At 41.9% G+C, this 25,771-nt stretch overlaps 1 protein-coding gene across 4 annotated transcripts in view; it reads left to right on the forward strand.

Annotated features, from left to right (window-relative positions):
- The window catches only part of Sfmbt2 (Scm like with four mbt domains 2), a 186,876-nt gene that overhangs the window by 122,307 nt on the left and 38,798 nt on the right, over window positions 1-25,771 (forward strand). For all 4 annotated transcript variants that reach the window (XM_029547654.1, XM_021215581.2, XM_029547653.1 and 1 more), the window contains 4 exons: window positions 6,007-6,089; window positions 12,062-12,185; window positions 20,804-20,917; window positions 25,250-25,292. In XM_029547654.1, coding sequence (XP_029403514.1) covers window positions 6,007-6,089; window positions 12,062-12,185; window positions 20,804-20,917; window positions 25,250-25,292 — 364 coding nt within the window. The remainder of the gene's footprint in view (window positions 1-6,006; window positions 6,090-12,061; window positions 12,186-20,803; window positions 20,918-25,249; window positions 25,293-25,771) is intronic.

A 25,771-nucleotide genomic window follows, 5' to 3' on the forward strand; every position in this document is an offset into this window, starting at 1 on the left:
AGAATGTGCATGGGTGTATAGTTGTGTGCATATTCATTTCTCTATATGAATATGCATATACACACATGCACACACACACACACACACACACACAGGAATGGCACTCATATCCTTTTGAATGATATGTGACTTAGAGCTTTGGGGCTTATGCAGTACTGGGACAGAGCTATGTCTCAGTCAGGAGGTGACTACTCTTGCCAGAGTCTGGAGGATCAGGAGTTCAAATTCATGTTTAACTTCCTGATGTGTTAGAGATCAGCCTGGCATTCATGTGATGCCCACCAAGAATGTGCATGGGTGTATTGTTGTGTGCATATTCATTTCTCTGTATGAATATGCATATACATGCATGCACACAGATGCACACACAGGAATGGCACTCACATATCCTTTTGAATGATATGTGACTTAGAGCTTTAGAACTTATGCAGTACTGGGGTAGAGCTATGTCTCAGTTACTCTTGCCAGAGTCAGGAGGATCAGGAGTTCAAATTCATGTTTAACTTCATGATGAGTTAGAGATCTGTCTGGGATTCATGTGATGCCCTTCCCCCATGTATGTGCATGGGTTCATACTTATGTGTGCATGTAAATGTGTGTATATGGATGTACATATACACATACATAAACACATACACTCGCATACACCTACACACACTCACATTAATGGCTCTGATCATCAATCTATTTGAATGCCATGTGACTTAGGGCTTTAGAGCTTGTGCCGTACAGGTCCAGGGCTAGTTCCCCCTCACCAGGTGAGAATGGTTTCTTTGGAAACCTGACAGTCTGAGTTTGAACTCCGGAACTCAGCACACAGGCAGGTTATGATGTGATTCTTTTGCTTCTCTTGCACTTGACTTTTCAGATTGCAATAGATCTTAATTTAAAATTTATCGTTCATCTGGCCCGGGAGACCGGAATGCCTCCCTGATTAACAGCTGTCTTCTTTTTTCATTCTCCATGAAAAAGGTCACTTTTAATTGAGCGGGGTTAAGAGGGTAAAGCTGGGTTGCTTTTAATATTGAAAACATTTCTGGTCGTTAAAAATTAAGAATCCTTTTGCTTATTTAATAATTCTTTAAGAATTTTTTAAGTGTTGTTGTTTTCTGTCAACACTTGATATTTATATGATATTAGAGTCTATTTTTGGAGATATCTTTGTTTCCTAACATAATTCAAACAAGAATGCTGTGCTTGCTGTCACACAGAGAAGCGTTTTAATTGGTGTACGAAATGTGTCCCAGCCTAATTCTTATTCTGTAAGAAGCAGCGTTATGGCTAGTGTTCAGGTCAAATGGACTCTCTGGTTCCCCTGCCCTAGCCTGAGGTTCTGTTGTTTTTCTGCAGTATTCCCTGATTGTAAATAAGAACTCATGGGAATGCATGAATGCCTGCTGACCATGGAGCACCCTGAGACACAGGCGAATGTTTCACTTTGTACTGCTTTCATTGGTTTTCTGTTGATTTTTGGTTCTAAAACACCAGTGCCTGGTCCCGTGTTAGGACCAAAGCAGAGTCCACTTTGCGAGTGTTTTCTTGTCCATTATGCCCGTACCATTAGAAATATGTTCTCATGGCTCATTCCTGCTCAGCCTTGCCATTCTTGTTGCTGATGTCTGAAGGCACAGCTGAGGTGTTGGACTCACTGTTTCTTTTCTACGTGGCACCTACTTCTTCTCTCTCCTGAAGAGCTGTGTCTCTTTCCTAGGCTCTGTGATGGTGATGTTTTTGTTTTCTTTTTCTCTTCCCATCCTCTCACTACCCCTCCCCTCCCTCCTTTCCCTTACCCTCCCCTCTCTTCTCTTGTCCCTTCCTTCCCCTGTTCTCCATTCCCCTCCTGTCCTTTCCCCTCCCCTTCCCTCCCCTCCCTTCACCTCCGTTTTTTGTCCTTCCCTTTCCTTCTTTCCCTCTTTCACTGTTTTAAAAAAAAAAAAGCATAGGTTCTGGAGATGAAACTCAGGTCCTTATGCTTGTCAAGCAATGCCCTTTACTGACTGAGTCATCTTTCCAGCCAGCTGACTTTTTGACTTTTTTACATTTGTCTCCTCTGCTTTCTGTCGGGAAATCTGAGCGGCATAAAGGGAAGAGTTATGTCCGTTTACTTCACCTCCCTAAGCCTAGTATTAGAACTGCACCCCACCCAGCATGCAGAGGGCCGGCTTATTCTTTTCGCAGGTGAAGGAATGAATATCTAGGACAGAGGCCGTCAGTCTGACAAGCTGGCTTTAACCGTAGTGTATTAAAGGTCTCGCTCCCAACTGACTTCAGGATATGAGTGTCTTTTACTTTCCCCTTGTCTAGCTGGTACATAGCAAGCATGATATCCTTTTGCTATTTTCTTATTATGATGGCACAGTTTGTATAGCTAGGCTACATGTAAAAGGGGATTTTATTGTTATGCTGTCTGCTTTATAAGCAAGTGTAATCCCACCGTAAACTTTGCTGGTAACCCTATTCTGACGCATAGACAGGGGCACAGGGCCTCTGAGGTAGCCTTGAGGCAGTCCTGACTCGTTTCTTTATAACAGAATGTGGCCTCACTCATTCTGGATAAAAATCTGGACTGGTGAAGCTGAAGGGTGATGGTGTGTGAAGCATGCATGTGTGCATGTGTGTGATGTGTGTATGCATATGTGTGTATACCTGTGTGTGTGTGTGTGTGTGTGTGTGTGTGTGTGATGTGAGTGTGTGGTGTGTGTGTATGTGTGATGTGAGTGTGTGGGGTGTGTGTGGTTTGTTTTGTGGTGTGTGTGGTATGTGTGTGCATGTGTGTTTGTGGTTTATGCGTGTGATGTGGTGTGTGTGTGTGTGTGTGTTTGTGTGTGTGTGTGACTGACTTTGCATTATACTTTTTATCACTGAAGTCCTTTTACAGTTATTAGTGAAAACATGAAAAAGTACAAAAAAGTTGAAGACATTTGTCACAAGTTCAAAACAATTACTTTTTTATATTTTTCACTTCTTTACATATTTTGCATAACTCTAGTAACTTCATATGTCTGCAATTAGTCCTTTTACTTGAAGGACATAGCATTTTTTTCATGATTTCTCCACCCCAACCATGCAATATCATGCATGTATGATATCTTAGGGGCTTAGAGGGGTCTTGAGTAAATCTCGTATCATTTTCTGATCATGGAGAGTTACTTTTCCCTTCCCCAAGTTTTGTGAAGTTGCTGTACATTTCCCAACATATAACTCATTTTCTCGGTTAGTGGGGTCATTTTTCTGAGATAAATTCCTAGGACTGAAACCACGTCAAAGGGCATAGCTCTTTATACTGTTAAGTTTTTTGAAGGCACTGTCCCTTTGTGCAGCCAGACTTAATGGCTGTTTGTTGTTTCTTCATTTGTATAACAAGAAAAAATGGGTCCAACCTCTTCCCTCTTGCATGCATACCATTTGGAAAGTCCTCATTCAAAGTAAAGAATCATAAAGACTTAAATACCTTTAATGGCCGTCATTCACATAGTCTGGGTAAGCGCTTCCTAGGAATTGTAATGGCTGGAGGGTTTTATTTCCTCTTTATTTTTTTTCACCTCTTTGCTGTTTCCTTCCCTCCCTCTTGGTTTAAAACCTGTTTTCCTGGCTGGGCTTAAGCCTCAGTTCTTGTTCTGCCTCTGTTGATGAATGAGTGTAATTGACCCTTGTTGTCTCTATTATACATTCTGTGGCAATTTGTTTTTTATGTAGTAGTTATTTTCTGAGCTGCCTCAAAACTGCTTTCCAAAAAGAGCTCATTACCAGCCCAAAGGAAAAGAATTTTAAATGACAGAGTGAATAACAGTCCCAAGGAGAAGGGGGGAGGAAAAGTCTAAGCCATTCCAATTTGCAAGTAAGTGAGTAGTTTTAGGGTCCAGATAATTAATTGCTGCACAGGTGAAGCTCAGCAAGACTTGATTCTATCTAGAAATTATTAGATTAAAAACGGCTTCCCCGTGGACACTGTTGCACTCTGGATGTATAGAAGGGTTATATCCAGGTCCAAGATGGTACTCAGTGGGATACTTTGCAGCCCATTAGAAGTTAGTTTTAGAAAACCTGGCTAAACATCTATGCGCTACAATCAAGGGTGACTTCCAAATAAGAACATTTTATCTGAACATGCGTCATTCATACAGAACACCCAAATCCAGTTCACACAATTCTATGAGTATTAGAAAATACTTTACACTGGAGAAATGCCTCAGTTGGTAAAATAGTTGTCTCTCAAACGTGAAGACCAGAGTTCAGTCTCCGGGACCCATGAGAAAAGAGCCAGGTATGGTGTGGCATGTGTCTGTAAGCCCCAGCACTTGGGAGGCAGAAACTAGCAAGTCCCTGAGGGCCCTTTGGTCACCAGCATAGGCAGCTTGGTGAGTTTCAGGCCACTGGGCACTCTTGGAAGCTAAACAACCAAACAGTAGATTGCACCAAGAAATGATAGTAAAGGCTGTGTTGTTCTCACACACATATTTCTTCATGAGTACAAACTCAACCAGGCATGCGAGCTTGTTTTCATTCTTCCCTTCGGGGTTTCCCAGGTATTTCTACCCTATACTCTCAGGAAGTTCTGAGGTTTACTTTTGTGTGTGTGTGTGTGTGTGTGTGTGTGTTTACCATGTGTATAGGGACGCTTGGTAGCCAGAAGAGGGCCTCGGGCCCTCCGGAGCTGGAGTTAGTGGGGTTGTGAGATACTTGGTGGAGGTGTTGGGAACTGACTTCAGTCCTCTGGAAGAGTAGCCTCCCAGTCTCCAGCCCCTTGCATAAACGTTGTTCATTCATACACAGAATTAATGGAGGAAGTAGCTGGATTACAGGGAAGAGACGCTAGACAGAAGCCAAGGCTGACCTTAGCTACCTCAGCTTCAGGTTGTTTTGAGCTCAAAGGACTTTGTATGTTCATAGACAAGATAAAGCCCTCCTGGGGAAAGTCAACAGTAGAGGGGAGTGAATCTTAGCGCAGAACAGAGGGCAGTTCGAGGAGTAGAGGGTGTGGCAAAGCCCCTCTAAGTGAAGTAAGCAGGTCTGTAAGTGGCTGGCTTTGGTACCTTCCCGCTGAGGGTGCTGAACAGAGAATTGGGAGACACGGGTCTCCTCTTGTGCAAGGCTTTGGGAGGTAGCTAGAAAATTCTGGGAGGGACTTGAGAAACAAGTGTGCTAAGTTCAGTTGAATTGTTCAGACCTTACCTAATGTGGCATATGGGATGGACATATATAATGTATACTCATCCTGGCAAACAGGAGAAACTGTTTGAGGAGATGGGAGCTCCTCTTGACACTGAATGAGAAAGGTCCAGCTGGAAGGAGACACTGTACAGACGTCATCTGTGCAGTCACACTCATGCACGGGCTTCAGAGAAGAGGGGAGGGTCACTTGTTTTGCTCTGATTGGGAAGGACAAGCAGGCAAAACTACAGCCTGTTTACCAGGAAGGTAGCAACGTCACCGATGTGCCTTCAAGTTCATGTAAATTAAGTCCTTAGATTTCTGAAGCATGCACACGAACACACATACAAACACACAGACAGACAGACAGACAGACAGACAGACAGACAGACAGACACACACACACACACACACACACACGCAAAACACATGGCACAAAGTATGCATTCCTGTCAGATTCTCAGTAGCCAGTCTCCCCATTGTCAAGAGCTTCCCTAAGGCAGATGGTTGGCCCCATCTTCCTTCTGTGGTTTCAGATCCCAGGTAATCACAATTGTAGCACGCCCCCCATACCTGTACTTAAGATGTTCCAGTTTCTTAGTGGTGCACGCCTTTAATCCCAGCACTCGGAAGGCCAGCCTGGTCTACAAAGTGAGTTCTAGGACTGCCAGGGCTACACAGAGAAACCCTGTCACTTGATCATCAAGGATGCTCTCCTGCTTGCAAAGACTTTACTCTTTGGTTCTAAACGTACATTTCTTATTGTTTTTCTAGGAGACCCCCCCTGCCAGGGGGATCATTTGCCTGTTACCCAGCTCAGCTAAGACCGTGTGATCTGTGTTTCCTCCCTCACAGGTTACTCAGGCCAGGATTTTAACTGGGTGGATTACCACAAGCAGCGCCAGGCAGAAGAAGCACCTCATTTCTGCTTCAAAAACGTAAGACTCTTCCCACTTGCTCCCATTTAAAGTTGTAGACGCTATTCCCTGTACGTTTCGTGACTTTTCTCCTATTTGGTGACCGAGTATGGAGTACTGCCTGGCACAGGAAGACCGTGAAAACACCACTGATTTTGAACAAGCTTCATTTCATATTGTGTGTGTTAGGAGAGCTAGCACCAGGCTGCTCTGATAAACCGACTAACACAAGCACATCAGCGTGATCATGTTTGAGCTTAGTGTTTACTTTCGGAGGAGTCAAGGATAAGAGATAGTCTGCTCCTGATGTTTACTAAAATGTGTTATCCTGGCCTGGGGATGAAGCTTAGCTGATAGAATGTTTGCCTAGAGTGTGTGAAGCCCTGGTATCATTCCCAGCTCTGCACAAGCCAGGTGTAGTAGTCTACGTCTGCAAACCCTTCACTTTGTAGGTAAAGGCAAAAAGACTAGAGGTTCAAAGTCATTCTCTGGGTCACAGTGAATTCAAAGCTAGCCCAGGCTACGAGAAACCATCATACAGGAAACAAACAAAGAAACAAATACTTTAGGAAGTGCTTTCGTTACCAGTAAGGTGGCAGCCAAACAGCTTTGAGTGTGTCTACTTTAAAACTTACATTATTGCCATCACAGCTGTATTTTAGTAGCATGAACGAGTAATGGATAGAAGAACCCACTGAGTAGCAGGTGGTAGTAAGGTGAAGTTTGGTAAAGTGATTGCTAGATTGTTCTCTTAAGTTTCATCGACACGGGAGACTGTAGGGAGGGATGTGAAACATTACCTCTGTTCTAAAAGCAAAGCATAGGTATGCTAAGCATGTTCAATATACCTGTAGTTAGGAATCTCCCAGGCTAAGAAGAGGTGCCACACACTTTGAATGGCAGCTCCTACCCTATGTAATGTCGCTAACTGAAAGGCTTGCTTCTGATCTCGTGTGCCCAAAGCTACTGAATGACTATCTACCTCACCGGGATAGCAGAATTCAAAGAGCAAGAATGGAAAGCCTTAGCAGTGTGTGGTGGCGCATGCCTTTAATCCCAGGTGGATTTTTGAGTTTGAGGCTAGCCTGGTCTACAGAGTGAGTTCCAGAACAGCCAGGGCTATAGAGAGAAACCCTGTCTCGAAAAACCAAAAACCAAACCAAACCAAACAAAACAAAAAACAAAAAACAAAAAAAAGGGGGACAGCCTTGGTTGGTTTCACAGAAACACATCTGAGCATAAGACAAAATGAGGTGATGAAAAATGAAGTATTTTGAATTCTGGGGTCATGAATACTCTTAGGTATAGAGGAACATGAATGGTGGCATTAGAGATCAGGACTCTCTTGACTGCTTGGTTAATGATATTAACGTTGTATGGAATGGTTTCTATGCAGAAGTATGGAACTGTTGGGGATGGGTTTCACACTTTGTGATGGGGTCAGGTATGGGTGTGTTCCAGGTCCCCTTGAGGCTTATCAAATCCGGTGACACATGCCTTTTTATTATGTTGCTGTCACTGTCTCAGAATCTACTGGCCCGTCTTTCATGGATGACTGAGGTCACGGAGGCCCATGAAGCCACAAAACCTGTTCCAGGTTGGGAGTTCTATCTCACAAGAGAAACATTCCTTTTTTGACTCTTTATATCTCTAGGAAGATAAATAAAGTAGCCAGCGCTGGGGATAATTATTTGCTGCCCCCATGGCTTTTTCATGGGTGCTGTGTATCTGAACGCAGACTCTTATGCTTATGGTGCAGATACTTTACCTGCTGAGCCATCTCTCCAGCCCCTAGAAATTTCCCTTTTATCCAGGAGCGTCTACATGGCATTTCATTCTGGAGCAATTAACCACAGACCAGGTTGGCTTTGGATCGTCCAGGATTCAGTCACCAAGATTAAATCTGGCTTAATGAATTTGCTGGTGTATTCATTAGGAGCGCTTTTGTTTTCGGGCTCCCCGGTTATTTAATAGACAGGAGAGTCGTCTGCCTGCTGGCATCCGCATCACATACTGGGACTCTGCTGAATCTGTTAGCTTGCTACAAGTGCTCTTTAATGGAATGCTTATTATGAATTCATTTTTTAATCACGCATCTCATGTGTACCCGAGGAGAGCTGTGTGGAAGACATTTCCCCGGGGATGTTTTAACAATCAGAGTTGGTTACAGGATGGATTGACAGAGCCAAATGCTCAGTAAAAGAAACCCAGAGGTAACAGTTTTGTTATTGATCCTTTATAAATCACCCTCAAGCAGTGAGAGGAAATGAAAAGAGGTTATGTGGTTGTAGCTTTTCCTTATTAAGTGAGATGAAATGCTTTGTAACTTCGACGTTCTCCACTCAGCCATCCAGCTGTGCTACCAGAAAGAGGCTTCATACGTAATTGTGTGAATGAGATAGGGCGACTTGTGAGGGGAAAAAAAAAAAAACTTAAAAAAAAAAAAAAACGCACCCTCTAAAAACATGCCCGATTCTTATTTCCAGAGAAAAGTGAAAGGAAGGGGCAAAGCGAGTTTTTAAAATGATTTTTGTTTGATTACATAAGGATACAATTGCCTTTTCAACCTCTCTTATAAAAAGTCTCTTAAATCTAAATTACTCTGATTTCTCTCCCCACAAGAGTCATATAACGATATAGTCTTTTATTGGTCTTAGGAATCTGTTTAGATGAGTTTATATATTTCAAAGTAGATACACTTTTTTTTTTTATAGTACTCTAGCATATTTGATTGCGATTTATAGTAGCTGCTCCTGGGGAAAGTCACATTTACTGGAGAGTAATATTTGGTGAGAACCTTGTTCATCGTACAGTGAAAACTCATACAGAACTGATTCTCTGGAAATAGCTGCTGAACTCCAGACTCAGGACCAAAACAACTCACTTGAGAGTAGTGGAGTGCGCGCGCGCACACACACACACACACACACACACAAACACATGTGGAGAGAGCAAGCAGGTGGAAAGAAGGACCACGGAGAATGTTCAGATTTCCGTACTCACCATATGACGACATCCCAAGCTGACAACATATGGGGCAACTAAAAGAGTTGTGTGAAACTCAGTCTTTCTGCCCTCAAATGTCAGACTCTAGAGTCCAGGCAAATATTGCAAACACAGATATGGGAAAGTAAGATAACATTTCAGATAGTGGAGAACCATACAGGCAAAGCCCAGAATCCTGTTCATTAAATGCCACTTCTTGCTTGAATCATCTACGTTTAAGAAATCTCCCATTAGCCTGGATGAGGAAAGAAGAAAAGTACGGGCTGTTAAACCGCTTCTAAGGACACAGAGTTTATCAATTGATGCAACTAGGAAGATGGTTTGCTAAAACAGAAAACAAAACCAGAAATCCCATAGCCCTGTAGGGATACAGCACAACCCAGAGTTCCCATGCTATAGATTTAGAACATACAGGTTTCAATCAAGAGTGTCCCAAGACATGCAGAAGCTGGAAAACCCATAATACTCCTGAGAAGGAAGAAAAAGGCAAGCAGACCCAGCATCGCTCCAGATACCGGGATTGCACTGATGGAATTCCAGTGATGGAAAGCATGGCTCCCACTCTCTGGTCCCCACACCAGCAGCTTTAGCCTCCTCTGGGGTCTTATTGGAAATACCGATTCTTTGATTCTCTAGGTATTTCTGGTACACCCTGGAGTTTGAGAACAGTCCATGGGAAGGAAAGTGCCTTTGTTATTCATGTAAAGATGGGAAATAAACGCTGTTGATGGAAGAAGCTCTGGTACTGAGAAGAATCTTTTGAACTAAAGGAGTTCATCAGAGTGGTTTACTAGAACTAGAATGGAATGGGAGGTCCTGATCTTGAATGTAGACATTACAGAAGATTAAAAACAAAAATCAAAACGACCAACCAACCGAACAAGTTTTGAAAATGGTTCAGTGTCTCTCAACCGGCAAATGGGTTGATAAAGGGTGCTGCGTATACATGAACTATTCAGCCATAAAGTAGGGAGGACCATGTATGACTCTTGCACGAACGATCTTGCTGTGGTCAATATCTTGACTAAAACGCAACTTAGGTGGAAGATTCCAGCTTACAGACTTCAGATAAAAGCAGGGAAGTCAAGGCAGGACCTTCCTCAAAGCTGGTCACTTTACAGCTACAGTCAAGAACAAACGCGAAGCTCTGCCTTCTCCTTATTGTTCATGATCCAACCCAGGAAATGTTTGCATTCATATCAGGATAGGACTTTCCTCTATCAACCAGAGATAAAGATAGTCCCCCACCACATGCTCTTGGGCCAACCTGAACTGAATAACTTCTCATTAAGACTCTGCCCAGATCATTCCAGGTTGTGAGAAGTGAACTTTTTTTTTTTTTTAAATGCACAGCAAGTATTTTTCTTTTTTTGGTTTGCTTTGTTTGGTTTTGTTCCCCCTAAAGATTTAGTTATTCATTTTATGTATATGAGTACACTGTAGCTGTCTTCAGACACACCAGAGGAGGGCATCGGATCCCATTACAGAGGGCTGTGAGCCACCATGTGGTTACTGGGAATTGAACTCAGGACCTCTGGAAGATGAGCAAGTTAACTTTTAAAACTAACCATCGACTAAGTGAGAGAAGACAGACTCATAAAGCTTCATCGAGTGCAGTTCTATCTATGTGATGATATAAAATGAGTAGATGGAATTTAGAAATGAAAGCCACATTGATTGCCAGCAGGAACTGAGCATCAAGGATTGGGTATGCAGGGCTAGTGCAAGGGTGCTTGGAGGAGGCCGGGAAGGGGTTGTTCTGCATCATATGGCTGCGGACACATATGGTTGTGTGCGCTTTCCCAAACAGTGGATTTTACTATATATAGCTTTTGGTGTACGTACATGCATGCATGTGTATGTTTAGGGTATGTGGGTGGGGGTGTACAGGTTTCAGGTATGTACGTGTGTGAATGCGTGCACAGGCCTGAGGACAACCTCTGATGTCATTCCTCAGATATCATCCACTTTTTTTCTTTTTTAAACACAAAGCTGCTGCTGACCTGAAGCTCCCGGGACTAGGCTGACTGGCTAGCAAGCCCCAAGGATATGCCTGTCTCCGTCAGCAGGGCCGGGGTCGCCAGTAAAGGCTGCTACAACCTGCATTTTGGTTTCTGTTTATTAAAAAAAATGGATTGAGGGGGTTGAACTAAGATCCTCTAGATTTAATGATAAGCTTTTTATTGATTGAGCTATCTCTCTCTGTATCTCCCAGCTCCTACTGTGTAAAAATGTTCATTAGAAAAGTAAAGAGAAAAGTATTAACAAAATAAAGACAATTTCAAATAAATGCAGACTAAGGAATGTATCATCAACAGACCCATGCTATAAGCTAAAGGGCATTCTTTAAATGTCCTTTAAAAGAAAATGATACCAGATGGATATTCCATCTGCCTCGTTTAACACCCTAGGTATGATTTTAGCAGGGAATATAGAAGAGTAGAGAAATGGTGCGTGTTAGAAACCCCATAGAATGGAGGTTCATATGGTATTAGCAAAAGGATGTGTCCATACCCTCATTTGCTTAGCGAAATGTCTCAGGCATTCACTGTGAGTTAAGCATGGATATGATTCCTGACCTAAGCAAGCAAGAACGAAGGGCACTTTACTCAGGAGCTGGGAGAAAAACAAGCCTGTAAACACAATTCTGTTTGTCTCAGAAATAAGATGCGGTGTGTCTTCTCTCCCCACTGGCCAGCTCTGTGTCCTCTTTCCCCGCTGGCCAGCTCTGTGTCCTTTCTCCCTGATGGCCAGCTCTGTGTCCACTCTTCCCCACTGACCAGCTCTGTGTCCTCTCTCCCCACTGACCAGCTCTGTTCACTCTCCCCTCTGGCCAGCTCTGTGTCCACTCTCCATGCTGGCCAGCTCTGTGTTCTCTCTCTCCGATGGTCAGCTCTGTGTCTACTTTCCCTGCAGGCAGCTTTGTAGTCACCTACTATTCTCTGCTGGGAACTACTGTATCAGACTCACCTCTCTTTCTCTTTCAGGCATTTTCTCGGGGCTTTTCAAAGAACATGAAGCTTGAAGCTGTGAACCCTGTAAATCCAGGAGAGGTGTGCGTGGCCACTGTGGTCAGTGTGAAAGGGCGGATGTTATGGCTTCATTTAGAAGGTATGTACAATCAGCTGCTGTTTAGGAACTTGGGGGTTCTCTCCAGAGTGTGGGGTAGAAAAGAATTCAGCACTCTCATAAATGCCCCCCTTGTTACCCTTCTATTTAAACAGATCTTAAATTATTCAGTTTTCTTAAATAAGTGAAACTAATCAAATACAAATTCATTCCAAGGCGCTCATCTTAACTAATAATTTCATCAAATGAGATGCTGGAGAGATAATTATGTTTGGAACACACTGGTCTTTTTCCATCTATGATTATAAAAGCTAATGTTGCAATTAAATTAATATGAGTCACTAAAAATGGTATTTGAGGTCTTGGTCATTATGAGAACAAAATAATATATTTGCATTTTTAATGTGGGCATACCCTTCACTTTGGTTTCTTCTAGTGGATGTTTTATTTTTCCTCAAAATACCAATGGAAGAATGGTTTCTCTCTCTGAATACAATTAGACTTTTTTCTTTTCTTTCAATGATGTTGAGACAGTTCTTTACAGATATAGTTTATTTTAGAATATACAGAACACTCAGAGTAATGAATTTTGTGACTAAAACATTTTAGGCTTAGGTAGACCATTGTGTTTTCATGTGTTGCATTTTGATTTAGACAATATTAAAATAGATTGTCTCTATGGTTTTTCCCATCTTTTTATAACATAATGATAGATTTCAGATGTTTGATGCATATGCAAAACAATAAGAATATATGAGGTTACAAAAAATGTCTAGATTTCCGGGTATGTGCATAGCTCACATCTTATGGCATGTGCCTGTCACTACTTATCTTAGTTACTTTTCTATTAGTTTGATAAAACTCCATGACCAAGAAAAGATAAAAAAACAAAGCCTTAAATTGGGCACGTGACTTCAGGAGGCTAGACTCCATGATAATAGAGCTAAGGCAGCAGCAGGAACAGCAGAGACTTCACATCCTGACCCACAGCCATGAGGAAACACTGGAAATAGCAACCGTCTTTTGAGACCTCAAAGCTTGCTCCCAGTGACACACTTCTTCCAACAGGCCACACCTCCTAATCCTTTTCAAGTCGTTCCACCATCTGGGGACCATGAACTTACAAGGGAGGTTCTCCTTCAAACTGCTGTTGAAAATGAACGTGTAGAAGAAAGGGGGGGTAGACTTGGCACTAGTATCATGTGATCCTTATTTCCTGTGCAAACAAGTCTAAACATTAGGTGGCAGGTTCTCAGACTAATTTGTAGTCTCATAAACATAGTCAAGTAGATTGGAAGATGGGAGACCTGATCATCTTACATGTCATCAATTTTCAGGTATTAGTGTAAACATTGCTGTAGGTCAGGTGTCAAAATCCATCTGAAGTTAAGTGACTCTGAGAATGGTTTTGCCTAATGATTCCTGGTGCACAGTTTCTACTTCAAAACAAAGTTATAGGCAAAATGGTGATACCTTTGTTTTTTACAAAGGGGACACCTTTGGTTTTGTTGCTACATGTAGACTCAGTTGCTGTTGCTTTTGGAGTCACAAGGTCACTCCGGTGAGTTTTTATACCTCACTTCTATCTCCCTCTACTGAACTCCATTAATGAGACTGATGTTCCCTTTGCATTAGCTGCAAAACAGAAATGGCGACTTTAGAAGCCTGTGCTTCCTCTTTCTTATTTAGCAAATTATGGTTGAGATTCTGTGCAGTCATTATTTATTTAGCAGTTTCTCCTTTCAGTATGCTTTGCAGCTGTTAATTACCTAACACAAACAGCAGTACGCAGGTCCTAATTTTTATAGCTGGGGAAACCAGCGAAGCCATTAAGATCTACCCGGGATTCATTTTCCTGTGCTTGACATTTTCTCGTGCTTAAGTCACTAGACGCTGCAGCTTTCGACTTCTTCAAAGAGAGAGATGAGTAACATTTAACGCATATTTAACATTTTTGACCATACCTTTTCTCCCCTGATTTCCCCAAGATACAAATTTTGGGCTTTATAGGGAAAAAAAATCTATTTAAAACATCAAACAAACAAACAAACAAAACCCCACCTCATGTCCAGTGGTTTTTTTTTTTTTTTTTACATTTAAATTATTTTGTGTAATAATGAAAACTAAGAAACAAAAATTAGGGAAAAAAGTATACATCTTCCAGACCTCATTTATATTTTTAAAAAATGCTCTTAAACTATTGGTTGAATATTTCCCAATGACTTTTAAGTATTCTATAGAGTCATTGGTCAAAATCGAACCCCCTTTTCATTATTTAAACGATATAAATATGCCCATGTGAAAAGCTGTTTCAAGGTGAGCTATCATATCAGTACTGGGAAGGCAGCGATAAGTGGATCCCAGGGACGCACTAGCCAGCGAGTCCACATGCATTGCTGAACTCAGGTTCAGCAGTGAGACCCTGTCTCAAAAAGTAAGGTGGATGGTGATTAAGTAAGACACCCAACAGTGTCCTCTGGCCTCTCTGTGTGCTTATATGTGAGTATGTACACAAGCAGGAGTGTGTACACAAATACACATAGAATATATTAAACTTCAGACCATCTTGATTTTGCTTGAATTTTACTTATTTTGTTTTGTTTGGACTTTGGGCTTAGAGATCCGTTAAAATTGTCATCTTCTAAAGTGACAACTCAGAGGCACCAATTTCTCTTCATTTTATAGTTTTATCTACAGACATCACCTCTGTTCTTAGTCCTTAGGATTGAATGTTAGGACTTCATTATGGTCACTTTGTGGCTATTAAATTACTTTATAAGATAACGATTATTCTGATTACAGGCCATTTATCTGACGCTTTACATTTACAAAAGACTTTATAACAATTTTATTAGTTATTTTAATGCATTAAATCAGTTTGAAGTCTTTTCAGTGCATGGCTGATTGACCACTTTTAGGTAATTAAAATGATCCTTTCTAGTTAATATTTGACTCCTTAGGAAGCCAGATCATTTTTTAAAAAGAATCTTTTAGAAGATCTTTTGTTAAGAAGAGTTCAGTGACTAAAGTATATGAGATTAATGTAATATTTTTAGTTCACACTGGGAAAAGATTCTAATTTTTATAAACCACTGACTAGAAGGGAGATGCGTTATACTAGGCCTTAGAGTCTGAGCATGGATACTGTTTTTCTCATCTCGTTATTCTAATGTAGGTAATCCTGTGTAAAGCTCTGAACACTAGCTGTAGAGTCCCATACTTTCATTTTTGATGTGTCTAGTACAGCCACTGTGAGGTGGACCATGAGCTCATCGATCAGTTTGCTCATCAATGACTGAACCCGATTTCTCATCACTTTCTTGTGCACCAAATATGGCCTGGTGTTTCACCTGTTTTCCTGGCTCTGCTGTCCTTAAGTGAGGACATTTTGTTACACTACTTTCCTTGGCTTCTCTTGTGCTACCCACTTACCCAGAACCCTTTCTTTTGGATACTTTATGAAAAACAAGTTTCCTGTCTCTTATCCAAAACACAGAGTACAGACTTTAGTGGTTTTGAATAGTTGTTTGCACATGGGATCCAAATCCAAGCCAGAAATCACATCACCTAACACACACACACACACACACACACACACACACACACACACACACACACACCTTCAGTTACATTGGTACCATTTGGTACCATTTTCTTTCAGACTATGTATTTCCTCTGACTTTAATCTTTTCTCCTTGCCGGGTCACCATTCTGTTCTCTCTTTTTTCCTGAGAGTTTGGCTCCAAGACAGACAAAGAGATGCTCCAAAAGCTCCTTTGTTGCTTGGTATCGCATAGGGGATGAGCACTGAAGGTCACAGCCAGGGCTCCATCCATCACTTGGTTCTGGATGCTTTCCTCTCGTCTTACTTACATTTTCTCTTTCCATCTCATCCCCAAGCCTGTTCACATTTGCCATGCTCTTTGACTTCGACTAAGAGCATTAACCAAAGTGAAGTTATTCCCTTAAACACCCCTTACCTTTATTCCCATCCCAGCTTTTAAGGAAGATGGAAAAGGTTGCTCCAAGTCTATTACTGAAGGAAATGAAAACCATCTACTTGTATCATGGTTGGCTCAGAGACTTTCTCCCCTTGCATCCCTCTTGCCTGTGGTTCTTAACATCTCCTCTAATTCACCTGCACTTCCTCTCTCTTGTGGCTTGTTGGAAGTGATATAACCTTAACTTTGGGACCCTGAAAGAATTGTGTCCCTCTCTGAGGTGCTCTGCTAAGCCATCTTCCTGTGCTGTCCATCCTGATGCCTTGAGTTTGAACAAGTCAGCAGTCAGCATCTCTGTTGACTAGCCAGTGTCATTGACTAGATTTATCTGCTATGCAAAGTTCTAGCAATCACACAGGCAGAGTCTTGGGATCTGAGATGTGAGGACAAAGGCTTTGGGAGATGGGAAATCATCTTTAAGGTTCCTACCCGAGTCCACATACTCAGATGCTTCTAAGTTTTCTTCAGGACTAGGGAAGGTTTTGTTTTTGTTCTTGTTTTTGGTTTTTTTGGCAATGGTTCCATTGTTGTTTTTTTTTTTTTGTTTTTTTTTGTTTTTTTTTTGGTATGGTAACTTGAATGTTAATTTGACCTTAATGGTAACCCAGTGTTTATACACAAATCCTTCTTTCCTTATTGGCTCTGCTGTGCTTTTGTTATTCTGGGAGTTGTAGAGGCTGTGTTAGATTCTCACTCTTGCTCTTGGCTTCCCTCCTCCTATGCATTTTGCTCTTTTCTTGTGGAATACCACCATTGGTATTTCACAGTGCAACACACACACCACACACACATCTCCTCACCCCTTGAAAACAGACCAATGTTTGCGTTATACACATGGGATGCACCCTGTCTTTTCTTACCTCATGATACATGTTGGGGATTATTACAGTAAGTATTTAATAGCTGCCGAATGTTCCATCACTCGAATATACCCTACATGATTTGCATACTTTCCCATGGAGGGAGTCTTCTGCATTGTGCTTCCTGATGGGTTTTGAGATGTACCTTTTAGATTAGCCTGAGCAAGTCAAGTGGTACTGATGGGTCTCAGCTTAGACAAAGGCAGAGCATGAGTGTGGTCCTATCTACAAGGGTTTTGTTTTACTTTTATAAATATTTTTAATTCTTCAGGAATTTTATACAGCATGTTTTAATTTTACACAGCATATTTTGCTTACATATTTTTAAAAAGATTTATTATTTATTATTATTCATAAGTACTTTGTAGTTGTTTTCAGATGTGCCAGAAGACGGTGTCAGATCTTACCACGGGTGGTTGTGAGCCACCATGTGGTTGCTGGTATTCGAACTTAGGACACTTGGTAGAGCAGTCAGTGCTCTTATCCGCTGAGCCATCTCACCAGCCCTTTGCTTACATATTAAGTGATAGATATTGCATTGACTCTTTTGTGAAACCTCTAGCTTTGTTTCTATAATTCCCAGGAGTCCTAGATCAAACAAGGAAGAGTCCTGGACACATGCATCGTTTTTCTAAGCTGTTAGGACTCCAGTCTTGGAAATATTAGCTTTTCCTTAAAATGTTATCTGGAATCTTGGCAGATGTATTTAGATTTAGACTACTCACAGCAATCGATAAAGTTGATATGAGGAAGTATGAAGTTGCTACTCACCACCCAGAATGGAGTTTACAAGATTGGCATCAGGAGAAGTGTTCCTGGGTGATACCCACATTGCTTACTTGTACACGGGTTTTCTTTTCCCTCCATCTCTGCCTCCCTCCCTCCTTCCATCCATCCCTCCCTCCCTCCCTCTCTCCCTCCCTCCCTCCCTTCCTGTCGTCCTCCCTTTCTCCCTCCTTCCTTGGTGTAGTATATGTACATTTGGGATACGTACAGAATCCAGCTTCCTTCCATTTATCTTCTTCACAGCCTGTGTGTCCCCATGCAGAAGCCACTGAGGAACTTCAGGTGTCTTCCTCTGCTGGTTCCCACTTTATTTCCTTGAGTATCTTCCCAGTACCTTCAGTTCCTTCACAGTATCTGAAGCCTGCCATTTTGGCTAGGCTGGCTGGCCAGTAAGCTGTTAAGATCCACCTCTCTCTACCTCCCACCCCCTATGCACTGCCTGAGTTAACATTATGCACAACTAGGCCCAGGAACCAAACTTAGACCCTCATGTTTGCATCCTGACTTTCCAAGCCAGGATAACCCACATTTCCATCCTCTCTTATTTCAAAGATGCCTTCAGAGGCAAGATTTGGGGTGGAAGGAAAGCGGGGGTCTAAGTTTCTTGAGGAGAAAAGAGTAGTCAGCACCTCTTAGCTCATGTTTGTTTCCTTGGGTGAGAGCCATGTTGAAAGGACCTTAAAGCATGGCGAAGGCAGCCAGAACAACACAGTAACGTATACATTATACAGAAGTGTATATCATCAAACACTAATGTGGTGTAATACTTGAGCCAACAGAACATTTGGATGGGGGGAGCTTTAGGCAGTCAAGTTCACTCTGTGAGTCCTTTGGAAGTATGGCTTTTAATAAACCTTGGAGATCTTTATGGCTAAACACAATCTAAAAGTGAAGATACTTCTGGTGGATAAATTTAACCTGTGGGAAAATGGTTGAGACACAAAGAAACAATTACTACTTTTATGAACCCAAAGTGGAGGAAATGGTTTTATGCTTTGGGTAACATCCTCAAGACTCTTTTGTATAGACCCTCTAGGATTCATGAGCCTTTCAGTATGCAGAGAGTCTGGTCCATAGGAAGATACTGGGAAAGTTACTTGGAAAAGCTCGCGCGCGCGCGCGCGCGCGTGTGTGTGTGTGTGTGTGTGTGTGTGTGTGTGTGTGTGTGTGTGTTCAGGTGCACATGTGTTCCTATGCACACAGAAGCCAGAGGACAAATTTAACTATAGCTCCTCAGGTTCTGTCCAGCTTGATTTTGGAAACAGAGTCTCTCATTGCGAGACAGGAACTTAGGGATCTGCCTGTTTCTGCCTCCCGAAAACTGAGATGACAAACATGTGCCACGCTGCCTGGTTTAAAAAGCAAGCCAAACAAAAACAACAAGCACACAAACATAAGGCTTTAGGATTTGTGCTTGCGAAACAAGCGCTTCATTGACTGAGCCATCTCCCTCCAAAACGGTTTATAGTCACCAGTTTATTGGCTTAGTAGTAAATTCAGAGCTTTTGCTTACTGGAGTGCACACTCAGTTTCCACCATATCTTCCTAAGGATGGAGAAGGCAGGGTTGTCAGTCATGGAGGTCACAGTGCAGCTGCGACTGCTTTGTGTTTGGGACTTGGTGTTTAGCTTGTTGCCATTTTAGGGAGGCAGGTCAGGGGAAGATCTGAAATTCTGTAGGTACTGTGTGATAAGTTGGATATCTGATGAGGGATACGGGGATATTTTTATCTTAAATATCATTGAAGACAACGAGGCTAAGTAGAATCAGAGGGTCACTGGCTCTTAATAGACCTCTTTTCTTTTGGTTCTTTGAGAATTTGTCCATCGAAATGTTGTTTTGTTTTGTTTTGTTTTGTTTTGTTTTGTTTTGTTTTGTTTTGTTTTGTGAGAACTATTGGTTCCTTGTGGAATTTTCTCCTGCTAACTAGTGGGATGCTGTCCAACTTTGTTCTCTCTGTAGCTCAGGGTGCTCGATGCTTCAGCTCCCATTGTAGGTTTCATCTTTTCTCAACATTTCTCAGCTGTGATGATGGTTCGCCGCAGGGCACAGTTGCAATTAGGAAACAGGATGTGGTGTTAGACATTTTTCATGAATAAAAGAAGATTTCCTCATAGAAAAGTGTTTTGTGTGACATAGCATCTGTGGGTCAAACTGAGCTGAAAATGAATGAGTCTAGGGCCTGGGTGGTGGGTCAGTTGGTAAGGTACTTGCCACAAAGGCACAAAAAGAACCTGAGTGTTGTGGTATGTGCATATGGTGTAGCAGAGACAGTTGGGTCCCTGAGTTGAATCACACTGGCCAGCCAACCTAGCCTGCTTAAGATCTTAGGGTCAGAGACCCCATCTCAAAAACTAAGGTGTGTGTGGCGGAGGGGATGACCTAGGAGGCTGACCTCTAGCTTCCACACAGAATTGCACTCATACCTGCACATATATGCAACTGCACATACACAAACACATACTTGTATATACAAATATACAAAAGTGAGCCACTTCAGTCAAAGCTGAGGGGCAGACACAGCCTCTCAGCAGATTGCCTCATCTCTCGGTTCCTAAGTAGTGGATTCCCTGTGGTTGTAGCTTTTGGCTGTAATGTTTGCTTTTATTTAGTTAACAGTTACTCTTTGCTTGGTGTGGAATGAATTCTCCCATGGTGGTTTACAAGCTGTACCACATGTCTTTAATTTCATAGCTACTCTTAGGAAAAGGGGACATCTGGTCCCTTTTTGAACATATCTGGCTCCGATCCAGTTTTTCCTAGCATCCTCTCCCTCCTCATTTTTTAGGGCGACATATATGTTTCCTCCAAACTTCGATTTTCTTTGAGCTATCTCAGCTTCTCTCAATATTTAGTACCTGCTTTAAGACTACAGATTTTCTAAGCCATCCCTTATACTCTTACCAGTGTGCAAACCATTCCCAGAAATGTATTTCTCAGTCTTGGGGGTGTTGTGCTGTATTGTGTGTGTGTTTCTTCCTGATAACCATCATGTTGGCTTCTCCCCACGCAGGTCTGGAGAGCCCAATGCCAGATGTCATCGTGGACATGGACTCCATGGATATCTTCCCCGTGGGCTGGTGTGAGGCCAATTCTTACCCTCTGACCACACCATACAAAGCATCCTGTAAGTGTTTTCCAGTGGAAAGAGATTTGATAAACACCTCACGTGCATACTCACAGTGACTGAATGGGCTCTTGGGTACGGGAGGTTGGGACACTAAGGGTTTCAGGTGTTCTGAGGCATGCCTGTATTGGTACCTCAGTTGTTCCTTAAATGCTGACATCAGATGGACATTTGGACATCCTTCTAGGTGACAGTAAGGGGGCAATCGCAGTGCGATCCATTGTTTTCATCGAGAAAGCTTAGGTTAGACATCATGAGGTTGTTGTTATTGTTTTCTTTTCTCAGTTTTTTTTGAGAAAGGGTATCACTGTGTAGGCCCTTGCTGGGCTCTGACTTTTAGAGATTTGCTGACTTCTGTCTTTTAAATGCTGGGATTGAAGGCATGGACTGACGTGATGTTTTTCTATTATTATTTTATTGGGGACTCTAGCTCTTTTCATGTAGTTTCCCCTAAGGAATCCATAGGGCCAGAGAATCCGCCCATTAGGTGACTATTGCTGTGCATATATGAGGACCAAACTCCCCACAGCCAGGTATGAAGCTAGGCGTGCCTCTACCTGCCAGTAACTCCAGCATTAGGAATCAGACATAGGTAGATCCCAGAAGCTTGCTTGCTGGCCTGCCAGCCTAGCAGAATAGGCGAGCTTCAGGTTCAGTGGGAGACGCTGGCATAAAACAAAATGTGGGGAGGAATAGAGGCAGGCACTTGATGTCTTGCTCTGGCCTACACATATACACATGTATTCTGGCACCACACACATATCCTCCAGACAAAAATCAAGTAATCAAACGTGATCTGAGCCATTTACTGACCTAAATGCTCTTAGCATCAATGACTAACAATAACTGAGCAATGTTTAAATTTAACAATATAGGACCTCATATTTTTGATGCCCCCAATACCAAATTATATCATTTCTGCTAACTTACCAATATGACAGGTTCTCAGTCCATAACCAGATTATCTCGAATCAGATATCTTGGGGGTGGGGACTCAGCAACCTCTGTTTTCATAAGCCCCCTACATGGAGCATACAAAGAGCATCTTTGCCTGCAGTTTCAGACTTGAACATAGCTCTGTTACTAACCGGCTTACCTCATGTAATGTAGTTAAATTACAACACATCACATCCATATACATAAAGCAACCATATCATGGCACTGTAGGTCCTGTCCCCTGGAAACTCCAGGGCTTAAAAGTCTTCAAACCAAGTGCATCTTTGCATTTATTTCTTCTTAATGTACATAAAAGATACTACTTAAATAGTATGAGCCCTTAAAGATAACAGGCCTCATGTTTTGTTGAGATGATTGATATTTGAGTTTAGGGAGAGGGCTCAGTGGGTGAAGTGCTTCCCTGCAAACATGAAGACCCGAGTTCAGATCCCAGAACCTATGGAAAGCCAGACTCAGTGGTGTAGGCTTGTAATCCCAGTGTTTCTGTGATGAAGTGGGAGGTGGAGACAGGGGAATACCCAGGAGCTCACAGGCCAGCAACATGGTGTTAGTAGCAGTGAAGAGGAGACCCTATCTCAATAAGGTAGATAGAAATAAGGACTGACATTTAACATTGTCCTCTGATTTCCACATGTGTGAGAACACACACACACACACACACACACACACACACACACACACCATAGTTTTTCTAAAAGCTCTCTTTTAAAGAGGTGGCAATTGTAGTGTTATCCTTAGAGAACGTTTGGGTCAGCCTTACTTCCTCCTAGAGCCCTGTTCTGTACTTTACTTCTGGGCATCTTTAGGACTCTGTGGTAAACAAAGTTTCTTCAGAGGTGGTTTCTCATCTTTGATGCCCACAGATTTAAGAGGGTCCTTAGCATGCACATGGAGAAGTCTAGAACTTCCCCTATTTCTGACTGGTGGCTGTGTTGTCTTAACAGGTTAAAAATATGCCTCCTTGTAAATGGGTGACAGGGAGAGTGTTCCTGAGGTCATATTAATTATTCCACACCCGAGTTTTTGGACATGACTAACTAGACCATGTGGACTGCATGACGTCTTCTCTAGGATCCATTACAGCCTTGTTTTTACTATCCCTTGGACAGAGTCTCTTGCCACACACGCTTCCCTTCCTTCCTCCCTTCAGACAGGAGAAACTGCAAAGTCTTCCAGTTCCTATGGAGAGAAGTCACATGTTGCTTAAAGTGAATGCAGTATTTTGTTTCCTAAGTTAAATTGAGTATAGTAAGGTCTTAATAACCCTAGCCACCACTTAGAAGTTCTTCCTAATTTGGGGGCATAGTCAAGCTCTTTGTATGCATGCTCTTTTTCATGTGTGTATGTACTGCGTGTTGAGTTTATTGCCTCTTTATCCCGTCTTCCCTTCATTCCCACCTTGCCTTCCCACTTCCCTGTTTGTTTCCCTAGTTCATTTCTACTTTCGTTTGATATATGCATACACGGTTTCACGTAACTATAAAATCTATAAAGTACAAATGAGAGAAAACCAATGGCATTGTCTTCTGAAGATGGGCTTCATTCACTTAATATGGTCATGTCCAGCTGCACACATCTTTCTGAAACAGCAACAAATTCATTCTTCTTTATGGCTGGAAAAAAATCCATTTGGTTTCTATGCCACATGCTCCTTATCTGTTCCCCCGTTGATGTACAGCTAGGTTGCTTCCATATCTTAGCTATTGAGAAACCAATGCACTAAACCTTGATGTGAGCACATTAGCACTTTCTCAGTTTTGCATTTTGCTCCCAAGCCTGCTGTACTTAGTCTTACCATGGCATTGCACAAACAACACAACCTTTTTTCCCATATTGGAGCCTATATAAGTTTATACTTTGTATTGTAGTGACTAATTATGAGTGACAGTCTATTGAGTTTTCCTCATATCAGGTTTTACATTTAGTCTTCTTGAAGATTTATTTTAAATGTGTGTGTATGTATGTATCTATGTGTGGATATGCATACATATGAGTGACCGTGTCTTCAGCTCCTCTGTTAGTATAAATGTTTATCACCTGGATAAAAAGATAGACCACAGCTTTGTCTTCTAGCAGTCTTGACTCAGATAAGTCTGTATCTTTTAACTTCAACATTTTTCCCCCCAAGACAGTCTCACAATATATCTTTGACTGTTCTGGATCTCACTCTGTAGACCAGGCTGGGCTCAAACTCACGGAGATCCACCTGCCTCTGCCTCCCTAGTTCTGGGATTAAAGGCAGGCACCACACTTCCCAACTTAGCACTTGTTTGTGCTAATCAAATTTCTACATCTATTAGCATTGGGTAGGATAACAGTTCAAGAATGCCTCTTTTACAGAACGATGTGTGCTTAAGTTAAGAAATGAATGCAAGAAATGGAATTGGGTAGATGCTCAGCGGTTACAAATGTATAGTGCTTTTGTAGAGACCCTGATTGTCGGATTGGTACCCAGGGCTCACATCATGCAGCTCGAAACCACCTGGACCTCCAGCTCCAAGGGATCTGACAGCCTTGTCTGGACTCACGTACACATAGCCACACTTAGACACACTGTATAGTTAAAAATAAAACAAGTCTTTAAACCTATTACAGAGAGTGTTATCTCCCTATCATTATGTGCTGGTTTTATTTGAATGTTTGAGCAGATACATTGCTAGCTGTCTCTTCCCTTTCATTGACGCTGACTTGGAGGTGGATTATCTTAGCTGTGTATTTCACCTTATCAGAATTTCTGTGGGGTTTGCAACAATTTATCTTAATGTGTGTTTATGTGCAGTGTAATGTGTGCTTTCTTTATCTTCCTTTTATAAAGTACCCTTTAAAATAAAATAACCAGTGTAGTGATAAGATTATATAAATGTACTTACACTTTTTTTCATGTTTGATAAAACCATATCTATTTTATGCTAGGACAATAGATGTATATTTGTTGTTTGACTTCAACAGCTTTTTAGTTTTAAGAATGGACACAAGGATTTATCTTAATAAAAATAATAATTATGACTTTGCCATAAAGACTGTTTTCATTATTTAGTGGCTTAGAAGACATATTAAAATGGTCCCTGTCCTATTCAGAAGTAATGAGGGGCTCCTACATAGCTACTTTCTCCACCTATTTAGCATCCCTGAAAGCCTGGCTCAGTCCCAGAACTATTCAGGCTGGTCGTAGTGGTGCACCCATGGAATCCCAACACTGAAGGTAGATCCTGGAGGTTCAGACGTACAAGGTTGCCTTCAGCTACGTATCCAGTTCTAGGCTGCATGAGACCCCACCTCTAAATAAATCAAACAGGTTAAAATTTTACACTAAGCCATTAAAAAAGGATTAAATTTACTAACAGTGTCCTATTCTTTTTCTTTTCCCATTTACAGCCAAAAGCAAGAGAAAGACTGTCCATTTCAAGACGGAAAACCAGTACGTATTTCCCCTACTTTCATTTTCTTCTCATTAAGTGCATGGTTAGCTACAAATAGCCTGAGAGGTTTTCTTGGGGCATCAGCTAGTGAGCAGCTTACCAGCCATGGGACGCCTGTTCCTCCTTGTGCAGTCATGATGTGCAGAATTCGGAGCCCACCCTCAAAGCCTTCTACAGCCCCATTGGTTATTTCTCATTTGTAATTTCACATGGATGGGCATGACTGCCTCTGGTGCTGAGTCTGTGGCCCTGGGTGGCAAGTGTAGTTCACAGATGGGTGATCTGTTTTGCTGACCCTGAACACCTGAAGGCAAAAATCCTCTGTGCCCAGACACCCATTTGGCTGAACTTGAGAAGTGGCTTTTGTCCTTCATGTCTTAACATTCTCATTTAAAAACAATAACTATTGAGTTTTTTTTTTAAATACAAAATTTGGTCTCAAGTGTAAAAAAATTGTTGGCTTTCCCTTTTGATGTAG

The sequence above is a fragment of the Mus pahari genome, chromosome 16, assembly GCF_900095145.1.
Source record: "Mus pahari chromosome 16, PAHARI_EIJ_v1.1, whole genome shotgun sequence".
Taxonomy (NCBI): domain Eukaryota; kingdom Metazoa; phylum Chordata; class Mammalia; order Rodentia; family Muridae; genus Mus; species Mus pahari.